Below are 24,574 nucleotides of genomic sequence, written 5' to 3'. Positions count from 1 at the left end.
ATGTAATATAAACTTCAACCCCCATCGCTCTCGCCTATCAAATGTTTAACTCTATTTCTTAAGAAATAGAAAAGGCTATGAGCTTCAATATGACGAAAGACAGGATTTGACAATCAAGTACCCAAGTATATTATATATCTACCCCAATTCCGGGCAGCTATTGGTCAGGTACCACCGTATAACCTTTTAGTAAGAGCGAAAAGCTCTTCCCACCAATCAAACCAATCAGAGATGAGACAGGGATTAGTTAGTCGGCATCTCAAACACGCACTTGTTTCGTTTGCTCTCCTTGACATCATTTCCCCTTTTCCATTGGCCTACCTCGACAACCCGCAAGAGCCTATGATAGTAGATAGAACACCTTATAAGGCAATAGCTACGAGGGGTTCGTTCCGATCGATAGGTCAGATTGGTTGGTCGCTTGCGATTAGCCCAGGGGTTTAGCTCGTGGGAGCGTGGGAACTACCTACCTACACTAGCTGACTAGTAAGGAAATCTCGCGTGGCCGGGGATCGAATGGCCATACACTATGTTAGGTACATAGTAGGTACGTAGTAATGACCCAATGACCCAATGATCCAAATGGTAAGCTGAATCTGAAATAGGCAATAGCCCAGGACTTGTAAAATTGATCTTTGTTTCTCATAAAGTGTTTCTTCCCATCTGCCGTCTTTTTCACCAACCTTGTCTACCTTCTGTAAGGGAGAAGCTATTGCTACCGTTACTATGGCTATGACTATGGCTCTGACTTTGGCTTTGGCTTTGGCTTAATATTGTCGCGAACACGACGTGCCAAAAATAGAGAAGCTGCGCTTCGTTTTCTTCAACCTTCAATCAACATAGCATTTTTGAGTGCTTGTTTCGCATTGACTGCATCGACTGCATCGGTGGCTTAATACTTCATTTCTGTTTGTTATCTTTTGCATATAATTGGCGTCGAGTGGCTGCTCCTATCATTCTGCACCCCTATCCGCCTTGGGCCTATTGCTCGACCCTCTCACAAATCTGCGTCTCGCGCCGTACTGAGAGGTCTTCCGTCATTTGTAGCCTCCTGATACAACTCGCGTTTCGGCGTGTCTGCTTGTTCGATCTAGCCAGATCCGACTGTGCCGACCTCACGTTATTCACGTTGTTTGGCTAAAACGTCAAGCCACCTTATATGCTATCAAGCTATATTCTCGGAGAATATCCGATTTCCTCAATTTTCTTTGGCTCTGTCATTTTGGTTGATAGCGCTCTACTGCGAAGACACCGGAGTATCGCGAAAGGACCCTACTCCGAAGATGGCGCATCGTCGGCAACGGTCGCGACGAGTCTTAGATCTCGCAGCACTGCTGGCTATAGTCTCGACCTCATCGGCTGTCAACTTATCTCAGTTCCAGCTTATTATATCGAACAGTATACCGAAAAGCTGCATTCGTGCCTATCAGACGGAAATAGAGGGCTGCAACGTTAAGGATTTCACAGGTGGAAGTCAATGTTCGACGAGTTGTGTGAAGGGAGTCCAGCAGGTGCAGGATCTTATACAAGACGCTTGCGGGGATCTTAATATCAGCCACAAGTCATTGCTCGGGATTGTGCTGTCGGGTGATTTAGTCGATACCCTCTGCCCTGGTCAGGAACCGACGACGGTCACTACGACCGTACACCCATCATCGACCAAAGGGGAATTCTCAACAATTGTCACGGCGCCGACAAGTTTCCCGACGAGCACAAGCCGCACTACCAAAAAGACATCTTCCACGACGTCAAGCACTAGTACAAGTACCAGCACCAGCACTAGTGACCAATCTACAACAACTCAATCTACAACGGATCAAGAAACATCATCACCAACGACCACGGCTACCGACTCGCCTACCGACACTACATCAGCACAGAACACGGCACAGCCTACTGCACCGAGTGAGGCGATACAATCGACGTCGTCCGACGATGGTGCTCCAACACCCTTTCTCGGCGGTACGCCATTCGATCCTTTGCCTGCACAACAAGGCTTGGGTACGGTTTTATCACCAGGATATGGCAAGGAAGCCTTACTGGTTGCAATATGTGCTGCCATGTTAATGCTACGGTAGTGGTTTAACGTAAAGCCTTAGAATGTATATCCGAGTATGTAAGAGTATTTGTAATGTTTAAAGGGGATGGGAGCGATAGGACAAATGATACCAAATCACGGAGTGCTAGGGATGGGGTACTGGGGATAGCGATACCATGAGCCATTATGACTTGGGGGTGAAGTGTTGGAAAAACGGTATGGGTTATCCGCGGCTGGGAGTAGTCTATTGGGATGGAGGGTATTTCGAAATTCGAAATTCGACGTTGAAGTTTTGTTATAGGAGATGTCCCTGCTGACTGAGTGGCTTATAAGATTAAGCTTGGTGACTTTTTGTACACTACATAGTAGAAATTAAGATAAATTAAGGACTATTAGAAGGCTAGAAATGAGAAACGCTATAACAAATTAAGATTTGAGCAGTTACTTGACGCTTTACTATATGTTTTGCACCTAGGTATGAATTATGAGTTATGAGCCTGTACAGGTTGCATTGCACAATGATGTCGGTAAAATGTAAAATGAGGGCGGTAGAATTCTGCCAATCTGGCTAAACCTCGATTGGCTAGCATTGGTTAGCATTGGTTAGCACATTGGTTAGGCGCATGTTAGTGTATGTACCTGGCGTTAGAACTCCCCGAACCGGAGTGCCGAGGTAAGGAGAGAGAAGGTGCGAACTACGCTTTAAATAATAACCACCGGCGCCGGCGTCTTGTAACCCACTACAGCACCTGCTGTTGTACTACAGACGCAATCATAGTAGCTCTGCTCTTTGTTCGTTGCTGCTTTTTTTTTGTTGCTTACTTAACCTACCATTCATTCTTCGTTGCCGTCTTTTAACTACGCTGGTCATTGTTATTAAACCTCACGTTGAGTCCCACGTACGACTAAACGTACACATTATACATAACGTATAGGTTAGTTAGTCATCGTCAATTTACTTGTGGTAACATAGCTCTCATTACCGCGTATTCAAACGTTATTACATGGTCTATCCAGCCAAGAAGTCCATCTAAACACCACCACAACAACAATAACGACAACAGCAACAACCATGAGCGCTACCGAAATCACCACATCCGCGACCGCGGACCTGCCCTCGGGCGATCCCGTACCATCCGCCATCCCGCTTCCCGTCGCGAAGCCCAAGCCCTTCCCAATTAAAGAAGTCATCACAGCGGCACCCTCGAACATCGATGCTTTTCTGGCCCATCTCCAGCGGTGCTTGCAGACGCCCTCGGGCATCGATACCACGCTGCTGTTCCTATGCTACTCCTCGCGCTTCGCCGCCTCCATCCTCGAACACTTGACCCGCCCCGCCATCCAGCGCAGCGCCCAGCAGCTCCTCGCTCTCGCGGCCAGTCTGCCCCCCTCCGCCACCCTGGTATTCACCGCCAAAGCGCTGCCGGGGCGCGGGGCTGCCCTCGCTCTGATCTTCGCTAAGCGGTTGCGCGCTCTTAGCGCCATGGTGTCCGACGCTCGGACTTTTATGAGGTTGTGGGGTCTGCTGAATATGTACTTCTGGCTCCGCCGCCTCGTGGCTAAGAAGAAGGAAGGCGAGGTGGAGAAGGAGGCTGAGAAAAAGACGGATAAGCTCGAGACGGCCATCTCCTGGTTCCAGCTGTCCACCTGCATCATCTTCCAGGCCCTCGAGAACGGCGCATATCTCTCCTCCAAGGGCGTCCTGGGCTGGGCCCCCGCTACGCAACGCCGTGCTTCGCTCTGGAGCGCGCGGTTCTGGGCCGCGTTCGTGGGCGCCGAGGTCGGGCGTCTGCTATACGAGAACCGCAAGCGCGGGCAGCGGACTCGCGCCGAGAAGTTCGCCGATGGGAAGACGGCGTCAGAGGTCCAGGCCGAGGAGACCGAGTGGGCTGCTACCTGGCGCAAGACCCTCCTGCGCAACCTCGCTTGGGCCCCGCTTACACTCCACTGGAGCTCCGAGACGGGGCTTCTGGGTGAGACGGCGGTGGGAGCGCTGGCTTGTGTGCCGGGGGTTATACAGATGAGGGATTTGTGGAGGAGGACTGCCGCTGAGTAGATGGCCCTCCACCCACGCGAAAAGGAGCTGGTTTATATATAAGGAGGCTCGGGTGGCAGTGTAGGTTATATGGGAGGGCGATATTGCTATCGTTAGTTTCTCTTTATTTCCATTGCGCGGGGAGACGACTCTAGGGGGTATGACGGCGAGGACGTTGCGATGAAAAAAATAAAGCAAGGGGAATGAATGACTTAAGCGTGTATTGGGATTTAATGGGCTTTTCGTCTGCTCTCGATGTCGATTGATCTATGAAAGATGTTATAGCGTGTGTAGGTCCAAATACATATAATACAAGAAAATGAAAACTGAAACTGTATTTTACTCTAACTAAGTGCTCAAGTAGTCTTTTCGTCTGAAACGCTAATTATTGTATAACTTAGATTCTCCTATGAGGATGGGCTATTCAAGTACCTCTAACTTAGGAAGGTAGCCTTGGGACAGCAAGCTTCAGAATAAGAAGCATTAAGTAAAGAGGGGGGGTGTATGACTCGAGGTTTACTCTGGTTGTTTTGACTAAGATCTCCGGGTATCGATGACCTTCATCGAATACTCTAACTATCTCCTAGGTAGGTAGGAAAATAAGCATTTATTATCTCGTTGAATATACCTATCATGTTAGATAAACTTGACCACTCCCTCTTTTCCAACTAATCGCCCCCTTTTCCCCAATGCCAATATATTCAGCCCATCCATCCTTACCCCTATCCGCAAAAGTTTTATACTTTTAATTTCTACTAGCATAAAGTTGGGTGGGTAGGTAGTAATAATAGGGGCTATTAGCTCAGTCGTAACGCTTGGAGTTCGAGATATGTATGTTTCTGGTAACGAGTAGCTACCTGTTATAGGTTATTTTATTAGTTAATCATTAGATGAAGAAACGTACCTAGGTGTGTGGATTACACACTTTCCTTAGGATAAGGTGAATATCGACTGGTATATGCCTTGGTAAGAAAGAAATAGTCTGATAATAATAATGTCATCGTAAGACCATTTCATGTATAGGCCATAATTGCTCACCTCAAAAATAACACCAACTGCAGGAAATGGATAAAATTGCTAAATATGTAAATATATTATTATTCATCATAATTATATTATAACTATATTATATTAGATTGATATTAAGCATTAATTAGTTGATTGTTTGGTTGTATTATCATAGTTTGCAAGCTTCAGGGGGGTTGAATAGCATAAGTATGAGTCAATAGTTTGATCCTGTTGCTATTTGGGGTTATAAAGGAGTAATACTCTTTGCCCGCCTAATAACTTCTATAGGTTGATTGGTATAGAAATAGAAGCAGCCACCTGGGTATTCGTCAGGTGTACTTAAGAACTGAGGTAACGATTGGAATACTAAGCGTTGATGTGCTCTGGTCCGAGAAGCAATCGATATCAGTATCCTGTAGTAACTTAACGTTATATGGATGTCGCCCTGGTGAGTTCAGGATTTGCTGCCGTTAGGTAGGTAAACCGCCTTCCTATAGGTATTCGATAGTATAGTTTTCTATGCTTCCGCGATTGTGTTCAAATACGCAATCCGTTGTTGGGTAGTGACTAATATGGCAGATTTCAGTTCCTTTCGTTTCCAAGCCATTTGTTTCCTTAGCAATGCTTAGTAGCACACACGCATCGTGTCTTAGGGCCATATATTCCTAGTCCCTGGCCAGTTAGGCTGCGGTATCGTTTTCATCCGTTCCTCATTACCATCATAGCTATCTTTTATCATAGCCCTTGATAGAACATCAACCGGCAATATGGCTGATTCCATAATCTCCATCCCTGATGTTATCAGGTTGACTGCTAAGGTCGCTAAAAGCTTTGTGGAGTACGGGAGACAGGTCAAGGACGCCCCTAGGCTAATTATGAATATCCATTTAGAGGTCAATGCTCTAAAGACTACCCTGGAGACTCTGTACATGACTCTAGGTGATAATGGAGCGTCTACCCAGAAAACAGGGCTTTCAGATTCCCTAAGCCAATGCAGGGGATTGTTGAACGAGCTTCAGTTGTTGGTGTCACCGGAAGTAGAAACAGAGTCGGACGACGAAGAGCTCCCCAACAGGAAGACACCACGGAAAAAGCAGGTTTCTTTTCATAGATTTGGACATGGAAGAGCAACACCCACACCGTCTCGCCATCAGCATAATGACAACTCTGATGTGGACCATCTGCAGTCTTTAATGCAAGCCCAGATCAGTTCCGAGCACCATCTCGCACAGAACGAGCCACACAACTTCAACATGAACCCAAACGTTCCTGGAACACCAACACGGTCGCCCCGTAGGCGCCCGATAATAGATCTTTCGACACGGTTCAAATGGCCACTGTTCCAGAAGGGAAAGGCAGAGGAATTGCTAAAGCAGCTCGAGAGGCAGAAAACCCAGCTGGGTTTGGCGGTGCAGACCGATAATGCGTGAGTCAAGCTGTGGTGGTTTGTAGCGTGCTAGCTGACTTCTTCTGATAGCATCAACCTCCACTCTATCGCCCACTCCATAAAGGATATCGAGGCCAATCTGAACGGTAAGGTAAATCCCCGAGTTATTCCAAAATGTGTGCGCCGGCTAAGACTGGAGGGGAAATAGATAACGAAAAGAGAGCAGTCCTGGCTTGGCTATGCCCTAGAATTGACATGTATGAATTCCATCGTGAACAACACGATAAGCAGGAAGACGAGACGTGCGAATGGATAACCACCTCTCGCGGCTGGAAGCAATGGCTCAACGGAGGCTCATATGAGCCCAACGGCTACCGCCGGTTCATATGGATCTACGGCATCCCCGGCGCCGGAAAGACGGTTTTGGCCTCGTTTCTCATCGACAGTATTGCGGTCCATTGTCGAGCGACAGGATATTCATACTACTATTGTCACAACGAACGAAACCAGGATGAGACAATCAACTTCCTGCGTTGGATAGTAGGAGACTTGAGCCGACAGATTGATCGCTTTATCCCCCAGGAATTAGATAAGCTCAGTCAATCCCAAGGTTTCACCATCGAAGGCCTTATGAACTGCTTCGCAGCCTTATCTAGAAAGTTCAAGAGTGAAGGCCGTCGGGTGTATCTGATCGTCGATGCCGTGGACGAGAGCAAAAAACCACGGAAGAGGTTGCTTGATGTGCTGATCGCAATGGGCACGGATATAACTTATGAGAACGTCTCGATATTGATGACGAGCCGTGAAGAGGAAGATATTGGAGATGCGATGGCTCAGGCTGCGACCAGGTCACAGCTTCAACTTCCAAGCACGGCCCGTGATTCAGATGTCTTGAACAGTGCCTTTATGCCTTATACGTCTATCACGATGTCGAATAGCGATGTTATGCGAGCGATCCAGAAGTACGTCGAGAAACAGTTTGAACGAAACGCTAAGTTCAGAATGTGGTCGCCAGATTTTAGGGCGCAGATAGAGAAAAAGCTGGCAAGAAATGCTAGAGGAATGTGAGGACCCAATGGCCATCTTTTCAAGAGAGTTTAGGTAGTTAACCCTTTCCTAGGTTCCGATGGGTTGCATGCCAGATCGATATCCTCGAACGTATCTATATGGACGCAGACAAGGTGTCGAAAGCACTGGATGATTTGCCAGAAACGCTGTTTGACACGTACGAGAGAATACTCCAAAGCATACGGCCGGAACAGCACGCATTCGCTCGCACGGCTCTAGCATTAATATGCAGCAACACCTTCAAGGCCAAGAGCGCCGACGTATTAGTGCAGGCATCGCTCCACAATGTTCTACATGGCGCCATGCACATGTATACTATCGAGACATTAAAAGAAATTCTCGGCTGTCTAATCAAGGTAACCAACTTGAGAAAAAGGTATCCAACCAAGTTCAGGCGTGAAGATGATAATATTCCCCTTCAGAAAGTTGCCGTCGCTCATTATACCGTCAGGGAGTTCCTCTTTGCGAAATCAAAAAAGGATGGGGAACCAAGACCGGCCGGCGAATTTGCTCTGTCGGATATGAGTATCCGCGTGCTAGAGACGCAAGTCGTGTTTAATGGTTTGCTGCAATGGGGGAGAAATCGTCCTCAAAACTCGCGAGCTCCCACTCGCTATGAGGAATACTGTTTGGAAATGAGTGAATGGGCCATGAGAGGAGCCCGGCAAAACCTGCTTATCAAGAATCATGGCGTATGGGAATCAGTCGTGCAGTGCTTGATCCCTGGTAGACCACACACCAAAGCTATTACAAATGTAAATCTTCGTAGGCATTTTCCACGGTGGGCAAAGCTGAGTGCTCTCGACGAACCGTCACCGGGACAACAGCCTCAGGCAGCTCCTAATAGGGGGTTCCGACAAGAAACAGGTATTTTGGCAAGCCTCGTCTTACTCAATTGGCCGGAATTTGCGCAAAAATACCTCAAGGACCCCAATTTCCAGATCTTATCACCCGAAGCAAAGCATGCCGTCTGGACGAATAAATTCAGTATCAACCCGCCGGATAATACGGACATTCCACGCACGTTCGAAAAGGGGGAGCCGGTTACACTTCTCCAAATGTGTGTATCGTGGAAACGTCCGGAGTTCTTGGAGCTCTTCATTGATGCTGGGGCGAATTTTACTCATGAGCCCGACATCATATTTACGGCCCTTGAACATCCCTACGGTCTCGGGGAACTCGAAAGTGATGGATCTGTTACCAGCCAGCTCTTGAAGATGCTCCTCGAGGCAGGCGCGGATCCCAACCCACCCGGCTATTTATATACACCTCTTCAATTTGCGGTACACCACCTCGAAGAAAGCTGGGTCCAGAGTCTGCTTATTGAGGCCCGTGATGCCAATTTAATAGGGGATCCCAACGGAGAGCATCCATATGGGCTTAAAAAGCATGAGGATTGGCACCGCTTGCATCCTCTTGAGATCTGTCGTAGAACGCCGCCAGGACGAGACAACGATGGATCGGAAGGCCTAAATAGCAAGGCCAAGAAGCGGATAGAACAGCTGTTAATTCAGTATGGAGCAGAATGTGAGCCCGATGTGATCGATGTCTCAGATAGTCCAGATAGAGATGGGCCATCCTAGTACCGCAGCGGCCGTCGTGTACTCAAAATCAGTTTCCCTTCTACGACGGATAACAAAATTTGCATAGGCTGAATAAGCCTGGTATAAGCTAAAATAGGTGAACAGTGGGATGGGAAGTGGTTAAGACGATGTAGATAGCGTAAGGAGGAAATATGATTCATATCTTCTACCATTGAATTGTGCTGCTCTTTCCCAGCGAAGCATACGCTCGTGTTGAACAAAATATAGGGGGAGGATATTGTTGAAAGCGGTTATCACTTGTCTGGCGCAGTGGCATATTCGGCCACATGTGGGTGCTGAAAAATTATGTGAATTAATAAAGGTGTGTGATATCATTATGATTGTTTCTGACCCATCTCTTCCATGCCGATATCATCCCATTCCTCACTCCATTCGCCAATCTTTCCACCTAGCCAGATTCCTCCGGCTGTTGCTACGCTTGCTAGAAGGAACCAACCCTCAAACCATCTATCCACGAAACCCGGCTCCAAGGCACTTTCAAGCGCGTCACCGACGGCGCTGCCTACCTCTTTGGGAAGATTACTTCGTAAGAGTAGAGCGGCAGAGATCACGTATATAGCGCTGATCTGCCCAATCAACAGAGCTAAGTTGGCTTGGGCCTGGTATAAGAGTCCAGGAGTCCATTTGGCGAAGAGATGGAATGTTTGGAGTGCGCTGTTGGCGCTCGCGGCGAGGATGACGCCGGATAGTAAGAACGATATCTGTCTAGCCCATGCAATCTGATCAAGTTTCGGGTCCCAATGTTTCGCTAAGAGGCCCAGGAATCGATTAATGGGATCTGAAGAGGAAAACGAGGCGGTGGGATAATACAGCCGCCGCAGAGTAGTCAGGGTAGTCGCTATGATACGATAAACGCAGTATACGCTGAACACATAAGTAGGCATCGAAAGTAATTTCCCGGAGAAAGTTGCAGCACGAGCTGAATTGGCCTGCCGAGAGCGAAGCATAGAGAGAGAGGACGATAAATTTGCTTCCATAGCTTCCAAGCCCGCGATCTCGAGACGTAACGTGCGGATTTCTGCTGCATCACCGCCTCCGCGGATAGAACCGATAACCTTAGTGACGAACCCACGCTTCTCAGCCGATGGGTTCTCAGCTGCCTTACGCAGTAGGCTCTGCAAACGGTGTCGTTTAGTTATGAGCATCTCATTCGTAGCATCAAGACCCGCTTGTTTACGGGAGACGTCGGCGTCCGTCACGGGGCGTCTTGCACGGCTGCCAAATGTGTGCCACGGTGAAGAAACCGAGGCGAATCCAGATAATAATGCCATAAGTGAAATGCCGATGACTCCAATTCGCTCAAGACAGGCACGTGCTAAACTGCCCGAAATCGCGGGCTCGGCCCGGGCCTTCTCCATCTTAGCGCTCGGGCGCACTGCCTCACTTCCTACTGGTACGAGATTTCCTAACGACCAGAACGCGCATAGCCAGACGCTAAACATAGCAAATTGAAGTATCCAAGCAGCCCGAGGTATTCGACCTTTAGAAGTGCGTTGAAACGACCATCCCGAGCCAGCTACAAGAGACTGGAGTTCGAGGAATGGTATGAGTACGACGAGGAGGAACAAGAGAGTGGGAACGGTGACTCGCAGAGCCAACGCTCGGGCGTAAGGATTAATCAATTCAGAGATCTCGCATAAGATCAATTCGCCCAACACAACCGCCAACCCAACCGTCGTAGAAAAAGCGGCTTCCGCTATTCGCCTTCGAAGAGATTTAGAGCCATGCTCGGCATGCGCTTGCTGGAGTGATGGGGGCGCATCGGAAGGGAGGAAATGGTCTTCGCCGTCGCGAGAATTTTGGACACGGGCCAGATAGGGAAATATCTTTTGAGAGACCAGAATAGAGACGGCCACGAATGTTATCACAAAAGGTGCTAACGAAAATGTCATTGACGCCGCCGAGGGTGCGACAAGGCTCGGGGCCATACATGCATCGTCTGAGCAGCTGAAGAGTCCCATTGGAAATAGTCTTGACGACGATGATTACGAATGACTGTTCTATGATAGCATTCTAGCTCGTAGAACAAAGTATAGATTAATTAGGTACTTATCGACGAGTAGGAAGTGCATTCGAGGTGGGTGTAGACACGGATCGAGGATGGAGGAAAAGATAACATGATTAAAGAAACTTTCACAAATGGGAGTTGAAACTTGAACAAAAGTCACAAGACGTTGGGATTCCCCCAGACAGATGACGACTGCCCTTGAACATAAGCCCCCACTTTCCATCCAGCCACGCGGCTACCTACTAAGGAATGGATCTCCGATGCATCCGTGCACGTCCCGACTCCCCACATTGCAGGCACCTATTTTATATGGTTTCAGCCAGGTAGGTACGTACTCGAGGGGCTCTCCAGAGTGTGGCTTGAAATACGAGGCGCAAGTCTAAGTCAAACGAAACAGGGGTCCATGAAAAAAAGTCGGATACATATCTCCAAGTAGTCGCGCGACACTGAAAATAATCGTCAGTAACTGCAGAACCTCTGCCATTGACGCTGGGAGAGGTACTGCAATCGCTGCCCCTGATTATGGCTGCTTCAAGTAGAGGTGGCAATGCCGCCGCCGCTTTATTGCGAAGTAAGTCGGCTTCCGCAGAATCCCAAAAATCGCACATTCATGCCACTTGATACTTGATGCTAAAAAACTACTAGAAGGACAATTCAGCATATGCGCCAACTGCAGGAATGCTCAATTCCGATCGTACTCTGCCAATGCCGAGGCCGCCGCGGCAGCTGAAGCTCACCATCTTAAGCCGACGGAATCACAACCACATCCACCCTTCACAGCGTCCCGCAAGGCAGAATACCGCATAAAATCCGGCATCATCCTAACCCGAGCACCTCTACTAACCCGCGCTCTCACTCCCTTCGAGAACGCTTTCTACTTCTACCAGAAACGATTGAACGAGCGATTAGTCTTGCCTTTCCGGCACACCCTCTTCTTCAAGAAGGACACGGCGGCCGACCTCGATTGGCGAATCAAATTCGAAGAGCGGGGCCGGATAGCGGCGAAGGAGCTGGGTAGATACTATGCCCAAGGTCGCAACGCGTGGAACGACGAGTTGTTGGTAGGGAGCACATTGAGCAGTGAGGAGAGGATACGAGAGATCCTGCTTAAGGATGCCGAAAACCGGGTAACTGAGGATGGCGAGAAAGCTGATCCGGATGAGGTCCTACCCGTCGAACAACCGATGCCAAGGATCACGGAGGCTGATAAGACGAATGACGTGAGGCGACTGGACCGCAAGCTGGACCGGACCCTCTACTTGCTTGTTCAGGGCAGTGATGGGAAATGGCAGTTCCCGTCAGAGGATGTGCCGACGGATGAGCATTTACACGAGGTTCGTCTCATATAAGCAACTATGCATACTATAGCGAGCCTATTCATGCTAACCATACCCACAGACCGCGGCAAGAGCCTTGGCGTCTGCGGCGGGTGTCAACATGAACACCTGGCTAGTGGGCCGCGTGCCTGTTGCCCATCTAGTTACACAACCCGAGTTCAACGAAGACACGTCCCTCAAGCAGAGGGGCGAGAAGGTATTCTTCCTAAAGGGCAGGATCATGGCCGGCCAGGCGGACCTGAAGGGCAACAAGTTGGGACTACAAGATTTCAACTGGCTCACAAAGGAGGAGTTAAAAGAGAAGCTACCAGAGAAGTACTTCCACTCCGTAAGGAATATGATGGCGGATCGGTAGAACGGGTAGATATCACGATACGAAGCCTCTGTAGTCTACGACCGTCAATGTAAAGACAGTGTACTAATATATTGTACCTTACGTGGAAACCAATCGTCCCCGTACATTTCTAGTACATACCTACGTACCGACTTCCAACGCAATTTATTTCTTCTCGTGCCCGGGTGTTCGGTCGGTGTATTACGTTTATGTCCAACCACGGCCATCTCGTTCAATCACCAAATAGCAAATCAATCTCCTTTCTTTTATGAAATCTCAAGTTTATTCGCATATTCTCTATGGCAAGTCCCCCATGGCTATCTCGAATCTACCTAATTTACCATACTAGAATTGCAACCGAAACGTCAGAATTCTAGATGAGTCATCTACCTAGATATCTAGAATATTAGCTGCCTTCAGTACCTAGCGTTTAACCACCAGTTTCCGTAGCTTAGGTTTGTTGCCCCTTACGTAAGTAACAGTGAAGCTATTCCCGCGTTTTCTGTATCCACCTCGTGACAAACCAAGGCCCATGCCAACGTCTTAGTACGCGAATCCGTTAGGTTATTGGTCCGGCAATTATGTTTATCGCATCGTCTGTTGCTCGCGTAAATAGGTAATTTGCGGTCGCCTGTCCTCGCCTCGGCTTGTCAGAGGCAATAGTATCCCTAAGGGACTGGCTCAAAAGAGAGATAGCCTGCCCCAGGGACGGAGCACTTGTTGCCATAGGCTCTCCAGAAGTCATGTGTCCAGAGGGGTATCATGTGTGTTTCCTTCTCCGAGTATGTTTCGCCCGATGTTGACATAGGCTCACTCTGCGTAGGTCTCTCCTTGGCTGATGGCATTGCCTCGTCGAGGATGTTCCATCTTTTTAAATTTCTCAACATTTGGTCGTCGTCCTGATCAAGGAGATTGATGGCGCTTGTCTCGGGCCACGAATTCATAGTAGAGTTTGTCGGCTCCTTTTCGTTCTCTTCGTCCTCTTCAGCCTTTTCTACCCGTTTCTTCGGTGCGTAGAACTCTGTCTCGAGTGGGACCAAGTGTCTCTTGGCTCTGAACAGAGTGTAGGTCTGTTTTACGAATAGACTGGCGGTCATACAACCTGACGAGGTAAGATACGGTATTCTAGCAATGTAAAAATGTTTAAAAGGGACTTACTATCAGATCCGGCATGATGAGGACCTGGCAAGTTGCTGCCTGATTCTAGGCCGAGTACAGGAATTGGATTTCGCGCGTAGAAATGGTGGATCCTTTCCAAAGCTCGATCCGGCTCCATCATATGTCTACCTCGTGCATACATGAATTTTGTATCCGCGATTCGTGGGAAGAGTTTGTTTGTCTCAATGAGGAAGTCGTCAACGTTGGCGGGTAGAGGCTCAAAAAACGTTTGATATATATAGGCAAGGTCCATGAATAAGTTATGGCCAACCAGGATCGGTCTATTTCTCTTCAGGCTGGCCTCGCATTTTTTAAAGTCGAATGTCTTGTTGAGTTCATTCCACGTTTTGGCGCGTTCTGGGACGTCGCTTTGGTGATAAACGTATTCTTGTTTCATTCTATCAGCAAAGGATCCGCCTGACAATGCCTCGAATAATATTTGAAGTCCTACGAAAATTAGTGATTCAGAATACATGTGTCTTAGAGGGATACGAACCAGATAATCTATTAACCTCCGCCAGGTTCAATGTCTTTCGTGACTCGGTCTATTCCAGTATGGCCTGTTAGTCAGATACTCGAGATGATACTGCGTATAGGATTACTTAGGGGGTTATGGACCTTGGCTTTCGCAGCATCATCAATTAGAGCAATAGAAGCGGTACCCGATGTCGCGTTTCTAGTTACCGCATATGAAGGATACTCTTCACGAATGATTTGGTGTATTAAACGGATCTGTAGTCCATTAAGTCTATCTCCATACGGGTTTTTTATGGTGGTTTCCGTGGCCTAACAAGTCATCAGCTTAACGACTATCAATCTGGGGGAGGCATCGTACCTGTCGAAATCTTCCAGAAACAAATTCCGTGATTTGCTTCTTAGTCCTCTTGTAAAATTCTTCAGTCTCGTAGTCCAGTGTCGAAGGGTCAACATGTTCATTGTTGGGATCTCTCGACAGACAGAACTGTTTTGCAACTCTCTGTTCCTCTCTGTTGAGATAATGAGCTCCAGTATCCAAAGCCTTGTTGAGGTTGAAATTGTGCTGTTGTAGAAAATCGTACGCTCTCACCGAGACGGTAAATTTTCTATCGAGACGTCTGGAGAGATTATCAAAGAATGTAGATTTGGGAAACAAGGGAGAAACAGAGAAAGTGAATGTCCTCGTCGTATATTTGGCTGGTTATACGAGTTAGCTATAACACAGGTTATTTTCTTGGTTACGTATTGTGGACCGACCTAATTCTTCGTTGTAACGAATGAAGGTGAGCCCGACTTGTAGTACTTGAAATTGTTCTGCCGCTTCTTTGATCTTGGCGTATGAGTCTTGGGTACTGTTAAGGCCATGAATAAGAGCGATGCCACTCATCTCAACGTCCACTGCTACAAAACGAGCATTCTGTGCTTCGTGTAGAATGGGTGGTAGCATCCAGAAAAAGTTGCCCCTGTTGACCTCCATGGTGTTGATGGTTATATACTGGACCAGCGTTGAAGGTGAAGCGGCAGCAATGAATTGTTGTATGTTAAATCAGAAAATTGAAAAAGTGGAAGAGAATTTATCTTTACGGTAGAATACGAAATGTTATATACTTTTAGTTATGAAGCTACGACCAGATAGATGATAACCACGTCAGGTATTCTACGTACATGTAAGGATTTTATACGTCTCCTGATCGAGAGACATATTCTTAGGGAAGGTACGGATGGTTTGTGAGTTGGTACCTGGCAACGTATCTTTGAACTAGAGTAACAGATGGCCAATCGTCACACGCAATCACTAAATATTTGTAAAACTACCCAGGTACCTAAACTACGCACGGTTGATTCTAACGGCAGCAACGTCCGGAATGATTCATAAGTTACTTAGTTAATAAACCAGGTAGGAAGCTACGATTCATTCCCATAGAGTCATTGTTTTGTGTTTGATTTTGGATCCCTTGAGAAAAAAAAGATGAGTAATAAGTATAGGAGGTACCTCAAGTAAACATTGAACTTGAGGCTATTCACGTCTGGTCAGAGTTTACTGTAAGGTACCTAGGTACGTACGGGCTGACCTCTATCGCGTACCTACCTACCTACCTAGGTAGGTATGTTCCTCAAGATGTGTACTCCCCGTTCGGTTTTCCTAAGTAGTAATAACTGTAACAACTTTGGCTGCTGGCAATAGTTAGGTCACTGAAAGACTACTATCTTGGTTTATGGTTTCCTGTGTCCAGATCCTCGATATCATTATTTCTTCCCTTTTCTTGTCTATCATGGCCAATACCAAAAATGCTAGCTAAACTTGTAGCCTTAAGTCTACGAGTTAGATTGATCGTTCATCTTGATGTAAGCTGAATAGGTTGACAATGAGAAAGCTGAAGTGGCTAGACTGTCGCAACGTTTGAGTACTGAGGATTGAGATAGTAAACCTGAACTAAGTGTTATACTCCGGAAATGATATATGCATATGTGCAAGTTACATACCAACTCTACTTCTAAGGGACGTTTGAAGGTGGTTGACTTAGCGGAAAAAAGGTACCTGGGTACCTCAACCCAAGCTAGAGTGTTAGCTCATCAATTAATTTCGGCCTAACCTGTTGTGGTAGAAGAACGTGTGGGGCTTGCCTAACGTTATTCGCATTCGTCGGCCGACGACCGATATACCGAGGCACAGCGCACCTACCCAGCTACCTAGGTCGGCTAGGGTACCATCAAAATACGATGATCACACCAGACTTTAGCAAGTGCAATCTTCCCGCATACTTTCGTACCTACCAGACAATCACTGCGAGCATTTTCCGACCTCGTCAGGTCCCACATGCTTGTGTTGTTTCTGCATGTGCAAGCTTCTCTACCACTACTGTAATCATTAATGTCATGTTGGCATAGCTATTGATTTCATTATTGATTTTGCTATCTTATTCTTATTAGTGTCAATTGTGCTGTTAGCATCCTACGACCTACATATCGTCGCGTATGTTAGTGTTTGAACCGACTCTTATCCGAATTGCCTACCTTAGGTTAAAATAGTATTCGCAACTATGTCGTTCGATGGTTCTTATTCCGCAACGTTGAGTCCGTCAGTGTCCGAGAGCTTCGGATCCCACGTTCTATCGAACTCGATATCGTCCTTGACATCCTCAACAACATCTCGTCCATCGTCGAACAATATTTCCAAGACCTACCGACAGGCTTCGCAATTATTCCTAACGCGTCGACTTCCCGAAGCCTTGTCAACAGTCCTACCCTTGATCACCCCATCCGCCGAAAGTTCCAACGTAAATGGATTGACTGAACCGGCACCCGTTGCTCGAGCTTCGAGATCCACAAGGATAAAGGTATGGAGTCTTTATCTGACGATTCTCAATGCGATATTGGAACTGGATGCCGACGAAGGGAAAGATGCCTTTGGTACACAGGAATGGCGTACTATATGTAAGAAGGTGCGGGACAGCGATGTTTGGGAAGAAGTGGTACAGTTCGGATATCATGGCGTCGAAGGGGAGGTAGATTCCGATGTCGTTATAAATCTGTAAGTTTGGTCTTCCACGATGTGGAACGGGTATTGACAAGTTTCTAGGGCGACTCTTCTGCTTGCACATGCGAAATCACAGGCAGTCAACCAGAAACGGCTGGAGAATTATCTAGCCTCATCAAGCACCCCGAACCTTGATATATCTAAACAGCTTGAGGCAACTAGATCTCCGCGAAGAACATCGCGGAGTCGAAGGTCCCACTCTAAGAGTGGTGCTGACACTCCTCGGGATCTCAACGCCAGGGTTAAGATTCTCGAACTGTACACCCTCCACGTCTTGTTACGTAATAATGAATGGGACTACGCCAGAGAGTTTATTAGCTCTAGCGCAGTACTAGACGAAGAGCGGAGGGATGCCTTCTTACAGGCTCTTCAAAGTTTACAGGAAGAGCAACAGGAATCAGAACGGAAAGAACGCGAAGAGAAGCAAAAGCAGGAGGAACAACTGCAAAAAGATATCGAAGAGGCTAGGAGATTGAGAGCGGAGAATGAAGCAAGAGAACGACGTCGAATAAACGAAGAGAGAGCCAAACGAGAAGGTACTGAAGTCGACTATGGTATCGAAAACACTCCAAGTACTTCAGGGGTGAGAAATAAGGCTCGGAGCGGTTCTAATGGCTCTGTATTATCAAAGTCATCCAAATCATCCAAGCCATCTGCCCCCAAGGAGAAGAAGGCTGCAGTAGCGCGTCCAAGCCTTAGTGCTCGAGCTATAATGATTCTATCAAATCTTCGCAACATCATCGAGCAGATGAGCGCTACGTTTAGAGCAAACCCGGTATTACTTATGAGGCTGTTGGCCTTTGTCATTGGTGTAATTGTTATGTTTGGTAGGAAAGGTGTTCGCGAGCGGGTTCGGCAGATTCTTGGTACGGGCTGGAATAAGGTGAGATCAACGGCTGGTATGGGTGTTAAGGTGAGCTACATTTAGTTGATGGGTTTATAATATGGCTTTCTGTATATCATCCTCTTTTAGCAGGTAATAATCACTCGGGAATACCGGATAGTATCCTGAACGAAGTATGTCGCATACGTTTCAAAGTTTTTAATGAGGATTGATTTATATTGGTAATATGTTGGGTAGGTAGGTAGTTAAATGTCAATTTCATCTATGTGAAGACTGTCATAACCTCTAAACGCCACCCCTGAATGCTGATCCGAAGTGTAACTCCTTTTCCTACGTTAGGTATGTGTACATTAGTGATTTTGACCTGTCAGATACGCTAATAATTCCGAATTTTCGAGGCACGAAGAACCATAGCCCAGACCCGGGCATCATGGAGGCTAGTACCCTGTCCGATTTGTTTTCTTTTGGTAAAATAGCTGTAAAACGTGTTAGCATAATTCGAGATTCGATGAGGACTCATGTGGGAGAGATGGAAACATACATCTGTACGTGAACTGCCTAAATTTATAATCTTGGGGCAGCCGTCTCTATCTTTCTCTAGTCGCGTACATTCGAAGCAGTAGAACGCGTCCGATATGCCCTCGCCGCCGCACACGACGCACTTATTTTGGTAGTTGCCGAAACTACATTCGTCACAAATACGCACGAGAGTTGTTGGGCGGACGTAAGAATCGCATACAGGACATTTGCCATCGCACTTGTCGCAGAGGCGGCCGATGGCGATGCCGGATTGCTTACGGCACATAACGAGATCTCTGGAAGATGAGGTTAGCTTCAGCTTATCGCGAGTAAAAAAGCTCAAGGTGTAAGCAAGGGGGGTACTTACGGATGATGTCGCGACATTTTGACTGATCGTAGGCCTTACGATGGTTGAATTATCGGGAAGAGAAAATTGTAGATGGACAGAACGGAGGGTATTGGGTCGCTGATGCAATAAGAAGAAGAAGAAGAATATGTAATAATAGCCTTCCGGGCAATTTCTCAGCCTTGCCACTCTTGCTTCTGGCGATTTCTTTGGTACGAACAACTAGTGTATTGAAGCTGCACGAGGTTGGAGCTTTCCCTGCCTGCTAGCCTGCATAAGGGAATTGTTATAAAATGGGTCATTATATGCGCAATTGCATAGCGTGGTACCGACGTGCATACGTTAGGTACATAATACACTAGCGTGGGGTACGGGTACCTGTTGGTACCCACCTATTACCGTTTAAGTAAACTTTGAATGTCGCGCGCGGCGCCCGTCGCACAGAGCGCTTTGGCCCTTCAGCCTCGTCCGCGCGACAGTCTGGTCAATCTCTCATCTAAGCAAACAATGCTTAGAAGTATGGTCTAACTTAATAGATCGCCCGCTGTGGCAATCATCTTTCTAACATTGCGCATTTTATACATAGGTAGTCTCATAAATCTTTTCGACACCGGGAGGGGGATCGGCACAATGTCATCTAGTGATACGTGAGAGACTGTCTTTACTCTAATCTTATTGGTCGCAATTGGCTAATGATAAAGCAGTTCTCTCAATGGTCGTGGCTTAGAGCACGAAACGATTACTACTGAAGCAGAAAAGGACCAGCCTAGTTCGAATAAGCGGAAAGCTTCGTCGCCTTTACCAAGCGAAGACAAATCTAGCCAGTCGCCGAAAAAATCTAGGATTGGTGATGGCTCGAGGGAAGACGGTACTGTCAAGCCGCTCCCCGCATCAAAGGAGCCCTCTACAGACCGTCGCGAAAGCGCGCTGCAGGAGGAAAGGAGACGCGGGAAGCGCTTATTTGGTGGTTTGCTAAGCACACTAAGTCAAACCACTTCTAGCTCTCAGCAAAAGAGACGTCAAGAGATTGAGCGACGACAGCAGGCAAAAGTTCACCAGCAGAGGGCTGAAGACGATAAGCACAGAGAAGAGAAGCTAGTAAAGCTAAGAACCGTACGGCAGTTGGAACAGCTCAAGTTTGACGAGCGAGTTGTATGCCAAACCTCTGTTCTTCTAGTAGTCATTCGAGCTAACGAGACGGTCAGATGCAAAATAGGCATTCCAATATGCTAGCGACGGCACGCTTTTTAGAAACTAAAAGTACACCTAAGATAGTGAGAACAGCTCTGTCACGTGGCCGACGCATCTACTAATCACAATGCCAGTATTATCTGCCGTGGGACCTCACAGAAGAGCAGGAAGACATGATTAAGGATCAGACCCGAGAGGTTGAGGACATCATCGATAAGGAGGTCCTCGATTTTAAGCAACGCAAAGAACAGAAGTTAAAGGTATTGGGCGTCACAGTTAGATCCCCCACGCCCGAACCCAAGGACACAGTGGGTAATAACCCTGGTGATGAACGTCCTGCTGACCCTCCACAATCTAACCCTGCCAATCGCCCGCCTTCCCACGCTGGTAAGATCGGTCATGAAAGGGAGTCCGATAGGGCGGACGATGTTGTGATAGAAGAGGTTGAGGATACGGTTATTTACTGATGCCTAAACTCTTCGGTGCGGTTGTTGATTTTACGTTACGTCTTTCTAGGCTCTGGTGATGGACGGCGGCACAGGCGTTTTGGTGTGATAGGGGGTTTGCGAACCAGGGATTCCCGCCGTAAGTTTCGATTCCAAGGTTGAGTTGTTCGTGTGTGTTATGTATATGCATTAAGCATGAATTTGATTAGAAATCATAACTTCTGTCATATTCTCGAGAAGGGATGAGATATCTTCACTGGGGCAGCACTGCTTCTCATGTATAGCTGTGCCCCTGCCAGCGATGACCCCTCATATTACGCCAAGGGATGTCTACATACCTAGTCACCACATACAAAGTGCGATGGTCTACGAACACCACTTCTAGTTATATACCATCGCACGGCGTATTGTCCGTGATAAGCGGTGTAGTCTTGGAATCAATAAAACCGGATTGCAACCTCGAACTCCCGCGGAATCCGGGCTGTCCGGGTATGCCTCGAGAGAATGTCAGAGCGAGACGTATTCGTATATGTTATGCGGTTGGTTATGTATGTACTTGAAGGGGTTTTCCTGCAGCAATAATAATATGCCGTCTAAATAGTATCAAGTGAACAGTATTAAATATCCTCAACGTGCTCAGCAGTCTATGAACCCCCTTTTTGCGGAACCGCCACGGGAGTCGTTACGTTACGTGAGTCTCCGCTCTTCATGTAAGCCGAGGCACACGACACGCTAATTGGCCACTAGCCGCGGTACCTATAACACAAGAAGGCGTATGTAGGTATATGGCATGTTGAAGCCCGTAGACTCATAAACGGCCGGTTAGACAATTACACCGAATAACATCCCCGATCTCTTGGCCCGGACATCACCTTAAAGATCACACGGGTTTTTTCTGGCCTCGGGATATTATAGGATAATAAGCGCTGTGGGTAGCCGATACGGACTTGTTGCTATTCCAATGTCTCTAAGCCCCATCAACCTGGCTTCTCAAGTTTAGGCACATCCGTTCTTGCCAACCCCTTATTAATAATAATTCAGTATCTGCATGAAGCAGCGTAGTTGTACTGCATGGTGGCTTTATTAAGATTAAGCATTACGTATACGATGTGCATCCAACAATGGGTGTTTTGCAGATGTATGTAAATAAATGATTAGTTACCATGATTTATAATTGCTTTTTTTAGAAGTTCTCCGAGAATTGGCTAGGTCGGTTAGGTATCCGACTGAAGCGGGGACCGGCTCTCCGGTAGGCATATAAAGGGTTCATAGGTAGGTTCCCGTTTGTCCTCTCTTTCGCAGTTCCCACCAACTTTGTGGAACAAAGACTTATAAGACACCCGTATATTATATCGAGGAAACAAACACTGAATTAAATCAACATGACTGTCGATGCATTAGTCCCTAATGACCCTCGGGTTGAACATAAGTTCAAGTCCTTTGGAGATATCAAATACCACTATATTCTAGCTAAGCCGCAGGGCAAGCCTGTTGCCACTGCTCTCCTCACTCATGGCTGGTAGGTGTCCCCGAACTTGACGAGGTTCTATATTACTCACGGAATATCGACAGGCCAGATCTAGGTTTTGGATGGCGGTACCAAGTCCCTTACCTAGTATCCCTGGGCTTGCAGGTCATTGTCCCGGATATGCTGGGATATGGGCAGACATCTGCCCCTGATGCTCCCGAGGAGTACAGCGGTAAGAAGATGACCGCTCAACTTGCGGCCATCGTTAAGGACCACACCGACGAGCCTATCATCCTCGGTGGTCACGACTGGGGCTCGTTTGCCGCTTGGTCAGTTTTCATCCTTTATGATATTCTTTTGTTTATGCTTTCAAATCCATTCTTTATGAGAATTTCTTTTTTTTTTGTCTATACTTGCTTTCAGACCCTGATAATCCTCCTGGATGGATGTAACCGGGATCTATGTACCATTCCCTGTTTTGAAAATCGCATAATGTGATCAATGAACTGACACGTTTCTATCATAGGCGCCTGGTTAATTACTACCCGGAGTTGATCCGCGGAGTTTTTAGCCTATGCGTGCCTTACACGCCGCCGTCGCCAGTCAGGCACTCGTTCGAAGACTTCGTCAAAATGATGCCCAATTTCACATACCAGCTACAACTAGCCAGCCCCGTCGCGGAAAATATCGTCAACAAGTCGCCAGCGCACCTCCGGGGATTTATCAACGGCATTTTCGGTGGCAAGACGCCGGAAGGCGGTCTTGCCTTCGACATCTCTGTAGGCATCATCGAGGAAAACCTAGAGAGGATTGGGCCGTCCCCGCTGCTCAGCCCGGAGACCGTCGACTTCTACGTCCAGGAGCACTCGCGCCACGGCTTCCACGGCCCATGTAATTGGTACCGACCCAACGGCCCCCGCGGCGAGGACGAGCAGGAGCTTGCGAAGAAGATTGACGGTAAGATCAAGGTACCTGCGATGCTGGTCATGGCCGAGAAAGACGCTGCGCTCCCGCCGCAGATGGCGGTGGGCCAGGAGAAGCATTTCGAGGCGGGGCTTAAGCAGGAGCTCGTTCCGGGCTCAGGCCACTGGGTCCAAATCCAGTGTCCCGAGATAGTTAACAAGCATATCGGGGAGTTTGTCAAAAGCGTGCTGGGGGACGAGCTTAAGGCCTCGCTGTAAAGCGTTAGCTTGGCCCGTAGGGATGCCAACCCCACCAAGGACTCTGCTCTCTTATATATGCATTTTGGTCTAAAATCTTTATACCTAGTGGTCTCTACTGGCGATATGTGGTAGTTGGAAATCTACGATACATATATGGCTCGAACTATAGTATAGTTAGTGTAGGTATGTAATTACTTCAGCTATGCGAGATGCAACATCTAGCCTAGCTAGCTCTATCTCGTATACCATGTAGGTATTACTATTATTGTCGTAACGAATACCATTCATAATGCGTTACGGAGACGTTGGTCGGTACTGCGGTCAGCAGCGCCGCCACGATGAGAAGCTACGAGCCCCTGAATTTGGCTTAAAATAAGATCGATGTAGGGCCCTACCTAATAAGACTTTTTTGCGACCGTATACATACATAGTGTAGTATTTAGTACACGGCTTTTCTCCTTGGCAGAGCTCCGTAACAAATAAAAATAAATTAGGCTAGGCTTGGCACTTTTCCTTGTGCTTATTGTGCTTGTTATTCTTCTGTAGTTACTATAATCTAGAGTTTGTGATGGTTAGTTATTTTTTTTACCTAGGTGTGTTTTTCACGATCTTTTCAAATTGTTTGCATGCGGCATGGAATAGGGGTGCAAAACCACTTTCTTTGGGGGCTGCTTATCACGATTAGATTCTCCAACTTATGATTGATTGATGTTACACTTGAAACTCTAAATACATACCACCTCTTACGTGCATATGTAGAGTACATAGGTAATGTATGTAGCCTTGTCAGTCGCGCATGCATTTCCTTGATGTTGGCTGGCTGGGTGAGATCCCTGTCGTTGCTGCCACACTAAAAGAAAATTCATTGGCGCCTCCTTAAAGAGCTTGTGTTACCCACGCCCCACAGGCGATTACTACTGGCCAGTAACGGAAGGCTGTGCATGTAAAAATGGATGTACATACACGAACACGGGAATGGGGGGTTCCACTTATTATCTACACTGATGCTTAGGCCCGGCCTTGCTTTAGATGAATGAATGAATGCTACCAAATGCTACCCTTTTACATTTCTACGTTTCGACTCTAATGCTTTGCATCGTAGCCAC

At 47.3% G+C, this 24,574-nt stretch overlaps 10 protein-coding genes across 10 annotated transcripts; 7 read left to right on the top strand and 3 right to left on the bottom strand.

Annotated features, from left to right (window-relative positions):
• Positions 1-893: 893 nt before the first annotated feature.
• On the top strand, positions 894-2,258 carry F5Y00DRAFT_217433 (uncharacterized protein). The gene has a single exon (XM_048005595.1). The coding sequence runs from the start codon at positions 1,284-1,286 to the stop codon at positions 2,076-2,078; it is 795 nt and encodes a 264-aa protein (XP_047867726.1). The 5' UTR covers positions 894-1,283; the 3' UTR covers positions 2,079-2,258.
• Positions 2,259-2,730: 472 nt separating this feature from the next.
• On the top strand, positions 2,731-4,405 carry F5Y00DRAFT_217421 (uncharacterized protein). Its single transcript, XM_048005594.1, has one exon. The coding sequence runs from the start codon at positions 3,111-3,113 to the stop codon at positions 4,092-4,094; it is 984 nt and encodes a 327-aa protein (XP_047867725.1). The 5' UTR covers positions 2,731-3,110; the 3' UTR covers positions 4,095-4,405.
• A 1,443-nt stretch (positions 4,406-5,848) lies between these two features.
• F5Y00DRAFT_259284 (uncharacterized protein) lies at positions 5,849-9,119 on the top strand (the record flags this gene model as incomplete). Its single annotated transcript, XM_048010847.1, has 4 exons — positions 5,849-6,507; positions 6,559-6,614; positions 6,677-7,532; positions 7,589-9,119. 4 exons carry the CDS (start codon positions 5,849-5,851, stop codon positions 9,117-9,119), a joined length of 3,102 nt encoding a protein of 1,033 aa, XP_047867724.1.
• Positions 9,120-9,454: 335 nt separating this feature from the next.
• On the bottom strand, positions 9,455-11,068 carry F5Y00DRAFT_259283 (Abscisic acid G-protein coupled receptor-domain-containing protein; the record flags this gene model as incomplete). The annotated part of the gene is made up of 1 exon (XM_048010846.1): positions 9,455-11,068. The coding sequence occupies one exon, from the start codon at positions 11,066-11,068 to the stop codon at positions 9,455-9,457; it is 1,614 nt and encodes a 537-aa protein (XP_047867723.1).
• A 406-nt stretch (positions 11,069-11,474) lies between these two features.
• Positions 11,475-13,060, top strand: F5Y00DRAFT_229273 (39S mitochondrial ribosomal protein L46-domain-containing protein). Its single transcript, XM_048006750.1, has 3 exons — positions 11,475-11,719; positions 11,794-12,482; positions 12,547-13,060. The coding sequence occupies exons 1-3, from the start codon at positions 11,671-11,673 to the stop codon at positions 12,838-12,840; spliced, it is 1,032 nt and encodes a 343-aa protein (XP_047867722.1). The 5' UTR covers positions 11,475-11,670; the 3' UTR covers positions 12,841-13,060.
• A 427-nt stretch (positions 13,061-13,487) lies between these two features.
• On the bottom strand, positions 13,488-15,430 carry F5Y00DRAFT_274658 (CAF1-domain-containing protein; the record flags this gene model as incomplete). Its single annotated transcript, XM_048013400.1, has 6 exons — positions 13,488-13,921; positions 13,978-14,424; positions 14,474-14,522; positions 14,596-14,763; positions 14,813-15,150; positions 15,211-15,430. 6 exons carry the CDS (start codon positions 15,428-15,430, stop codon positions 13,488-13,490), a joined length of 1,656 nt encoding a protein of 551 aa, XP_047867721.1.
• Positions 15,431-16,697: 1,267 nt separating this feature from the next.
• Positions 16,698-18,568, top strand: F5Y00DRAFT_229272 (uncharacterized protein). Its single transcript, XM_048006749.1, has 2 exons — positions 16,698-17,485; positions 17,534-18,568. The coding sequence occupies exons 1-2, from the start codon at positions 16,995-16,997 to the stop codon at positions 18,417-18,419; spliced, it is 1,377 nt and encodes a 458-aa protein (XP_047867720.1). The 5' UTR covers positions 16,698-16,994; the 3' UTR covers positions 18,420-18,568.
• F5Y00DRAFT_229269 (PHF5-like protein) lies at positions 18,569-19,437 on the bottom strand. The gene is made up of 3 exons (XM_048006748.1): positions 19,222-19,437; positions 18,877-19,150; positions 18,569-18,811 (listed from the first exon to the last, which is right to left on the bottom strand). Exons 1-3 carry the CDS (start codon positions 19,236-19,238, stop codon positions 18,773-18,775), a joined length of 330 nt encoding a protein of 109 aa, XP_047867719.1. The 5' UTR covers positions 19,239-19,437; the 3' UTR covers positions 18,569-18,772.
• A 192-nt stretch (positions 19,438-19,629) lies between these two features.
• F5Y00DRAFT_229266 (pinin/SDK/memA/ protein conserved region-domain-containing protein) lies at positions 19,630-21,496 on the top strand. Its single transcript, XM_048006747.1, has 5 exons — positions 19,630-19,847; positions 19,905-20,352; positions 20,406-20,474; positions 20,526-20,976; positions 21,047-21,496. Exons 1-4 carry the CDS (start codon positions 19,831-19,833, stop codon positions 20,856-20,858), a joined length of 867 nt encoding a protein of 288 aa, XP_047867718.1. The 5' UTR covers positions 19,630-19,830; the 3' UTR covers positions 20,859-20,976; positions 21,047-21,496.
• Positions 21,497-21,940: 444 nt separating this feature from the next.
• F5Y00DRAFT_229264 (alpha/beta-hydrolase) lies at positions 21,941-23,964 on the top strand. The gene is made up of 3 exons (XM_048006746.1): positions 21,941-22,356; positions 22,410-22,634; positions 22,832-23,964. Exons 1-3 carry the CDS (start codon positions 22,220-22,222, stop codon positions 23,484-23,486), a joined length of 1,017 nt encoding a protein of 338 aa, XP_047867717.1. The 5' UTR covers positions 21,941-22,219; the 3' UTR covers positions 23,487-23,964.
• The last annotated feature ends 610 nt before the right edge of the window (positions 23,965-24,574 follow it).

The sequence above is a fragment of the Daldinia vernicosa genome, assembly GCF_022497035.1.
Source record: "Daldinia vernicosa strain CBS 139.73 unplaced genomic scaffold F5Y00scaffold_9, whole genome shotgun sequence".
Classification (NCBI taxonomy): domain Eukaryota; kingdom Fungi; phylum Ascomycota; class Sordariomycetes; order Xylariales; family Hypoxylaceae; genus Daldinia; species Daldinia vernicosa.
This window is presented reverse-complemented; position numbering and strand designations above follow the sequence as displayed.

Excerpts from the sequence above, each read along its gene's own strand:
- F5Y00DRAFT_229269 (XM_048006748.1), bottom strand. Across the intron at positions 18,812-18,876 it reads TAGGCAGTTCACGTACAGAT|CTATTTTACCAAAAGAAAAC; the intron begins GTATGTTTCCAT and ends CACGTTTTACAG.
- F5Y00DRAFT_229264 (XM_048006746.1), top strand. The coding sequence starts at position 22,220 with ATGACTGTCGATGCATTAGTCCCTAATGACCCTCGGGTTGAACATAAG. Across the intron at positions 22,357-22,409 it reads GCTCTCCTCACTCATGGCTG|GCCAGATCTAGGTTTTGGAT; the intron begins GTAGGTGTCCCC and ends GAATATCGACAG. Across the intron at positions 22,635-22,831 it reads TGGGGCTCGTTTGCCGCTTG|GCGCCTGGTTAATTACTACC; the intron begins GTCAGTTTTCAT and ends TTTCTATCATAG.
- F5Y00DRAFT_229273 (XM_048006750.1), top strand. The coding sequence starts at position 11,671 with ATGGCTGCTTCAAGTAGAGGTGGCAATGCCGCCGCCGCTTTATTGCGA. Across the intron at positions 11,720-11,793 it reads CGCCGCCGCTTTATTGCGAA|AAGGACAATTCAGCATATGC; the intron begins GTAAGTCGGCTT and ends AAAAACTACTAG. Across the intron at positions 12,483-12,546 it reads CGGATGAGCATTTACACGAG|ACCGCGGCAAGAGCCTTGGC; the intron begins GTTCGTCTCATA and ends CCATACCCACAG.
- F5Y00DRAFT_217421 (XM_048005594.1), top strand. The coding sequence starts at position 3,111 with ATGAGCGCTACCGAAATCACCACATCCGCGACCGCGGACCTGCCCTCG.
- F5Y00DRAFT_229266 (XM_048006747.1), top strand. Across the intron at positions 20,353-20,405 it reads TCAAGTTTGACGAGCGAGTT|ATGCAAAATAGGCATTCCAA; the intron begins GTATGCCAAACC and ends CGAGACGGTCAG. Across the intron at positions 20,475-20,525 it reads CTAAAAGTACACCTAAGATA|TATTATCTGCCGTGGGACCT; the intron begins GTGAGAACAGCT and ends TCACAATGCCAG.
- F5Y00DRAFT_217433 (XM_048005595.1), top strand. The coding sequence starts at position 1,284 with ATGGCGCATCGTCGGCAACGGTCGCGACGAGTCTTAGATCTCGCAGCA.
- F5Y00DRAFT_229272 (XM_048006749.1), top strand. The coding sequence starts at position 16,995 with ATGTCGTTCGATGGTTCTTATTCCGCAACGTTGAGTCCGTCAGTGTCC. Across the intron at positions 17,486-17,533 it reads TCCGATGTCGTTATAAATCT|GGCGACTCTTCTGCTTGCAC; the intron begins GTAAGTTTGGTC and ends ACAAGTTTCTAG.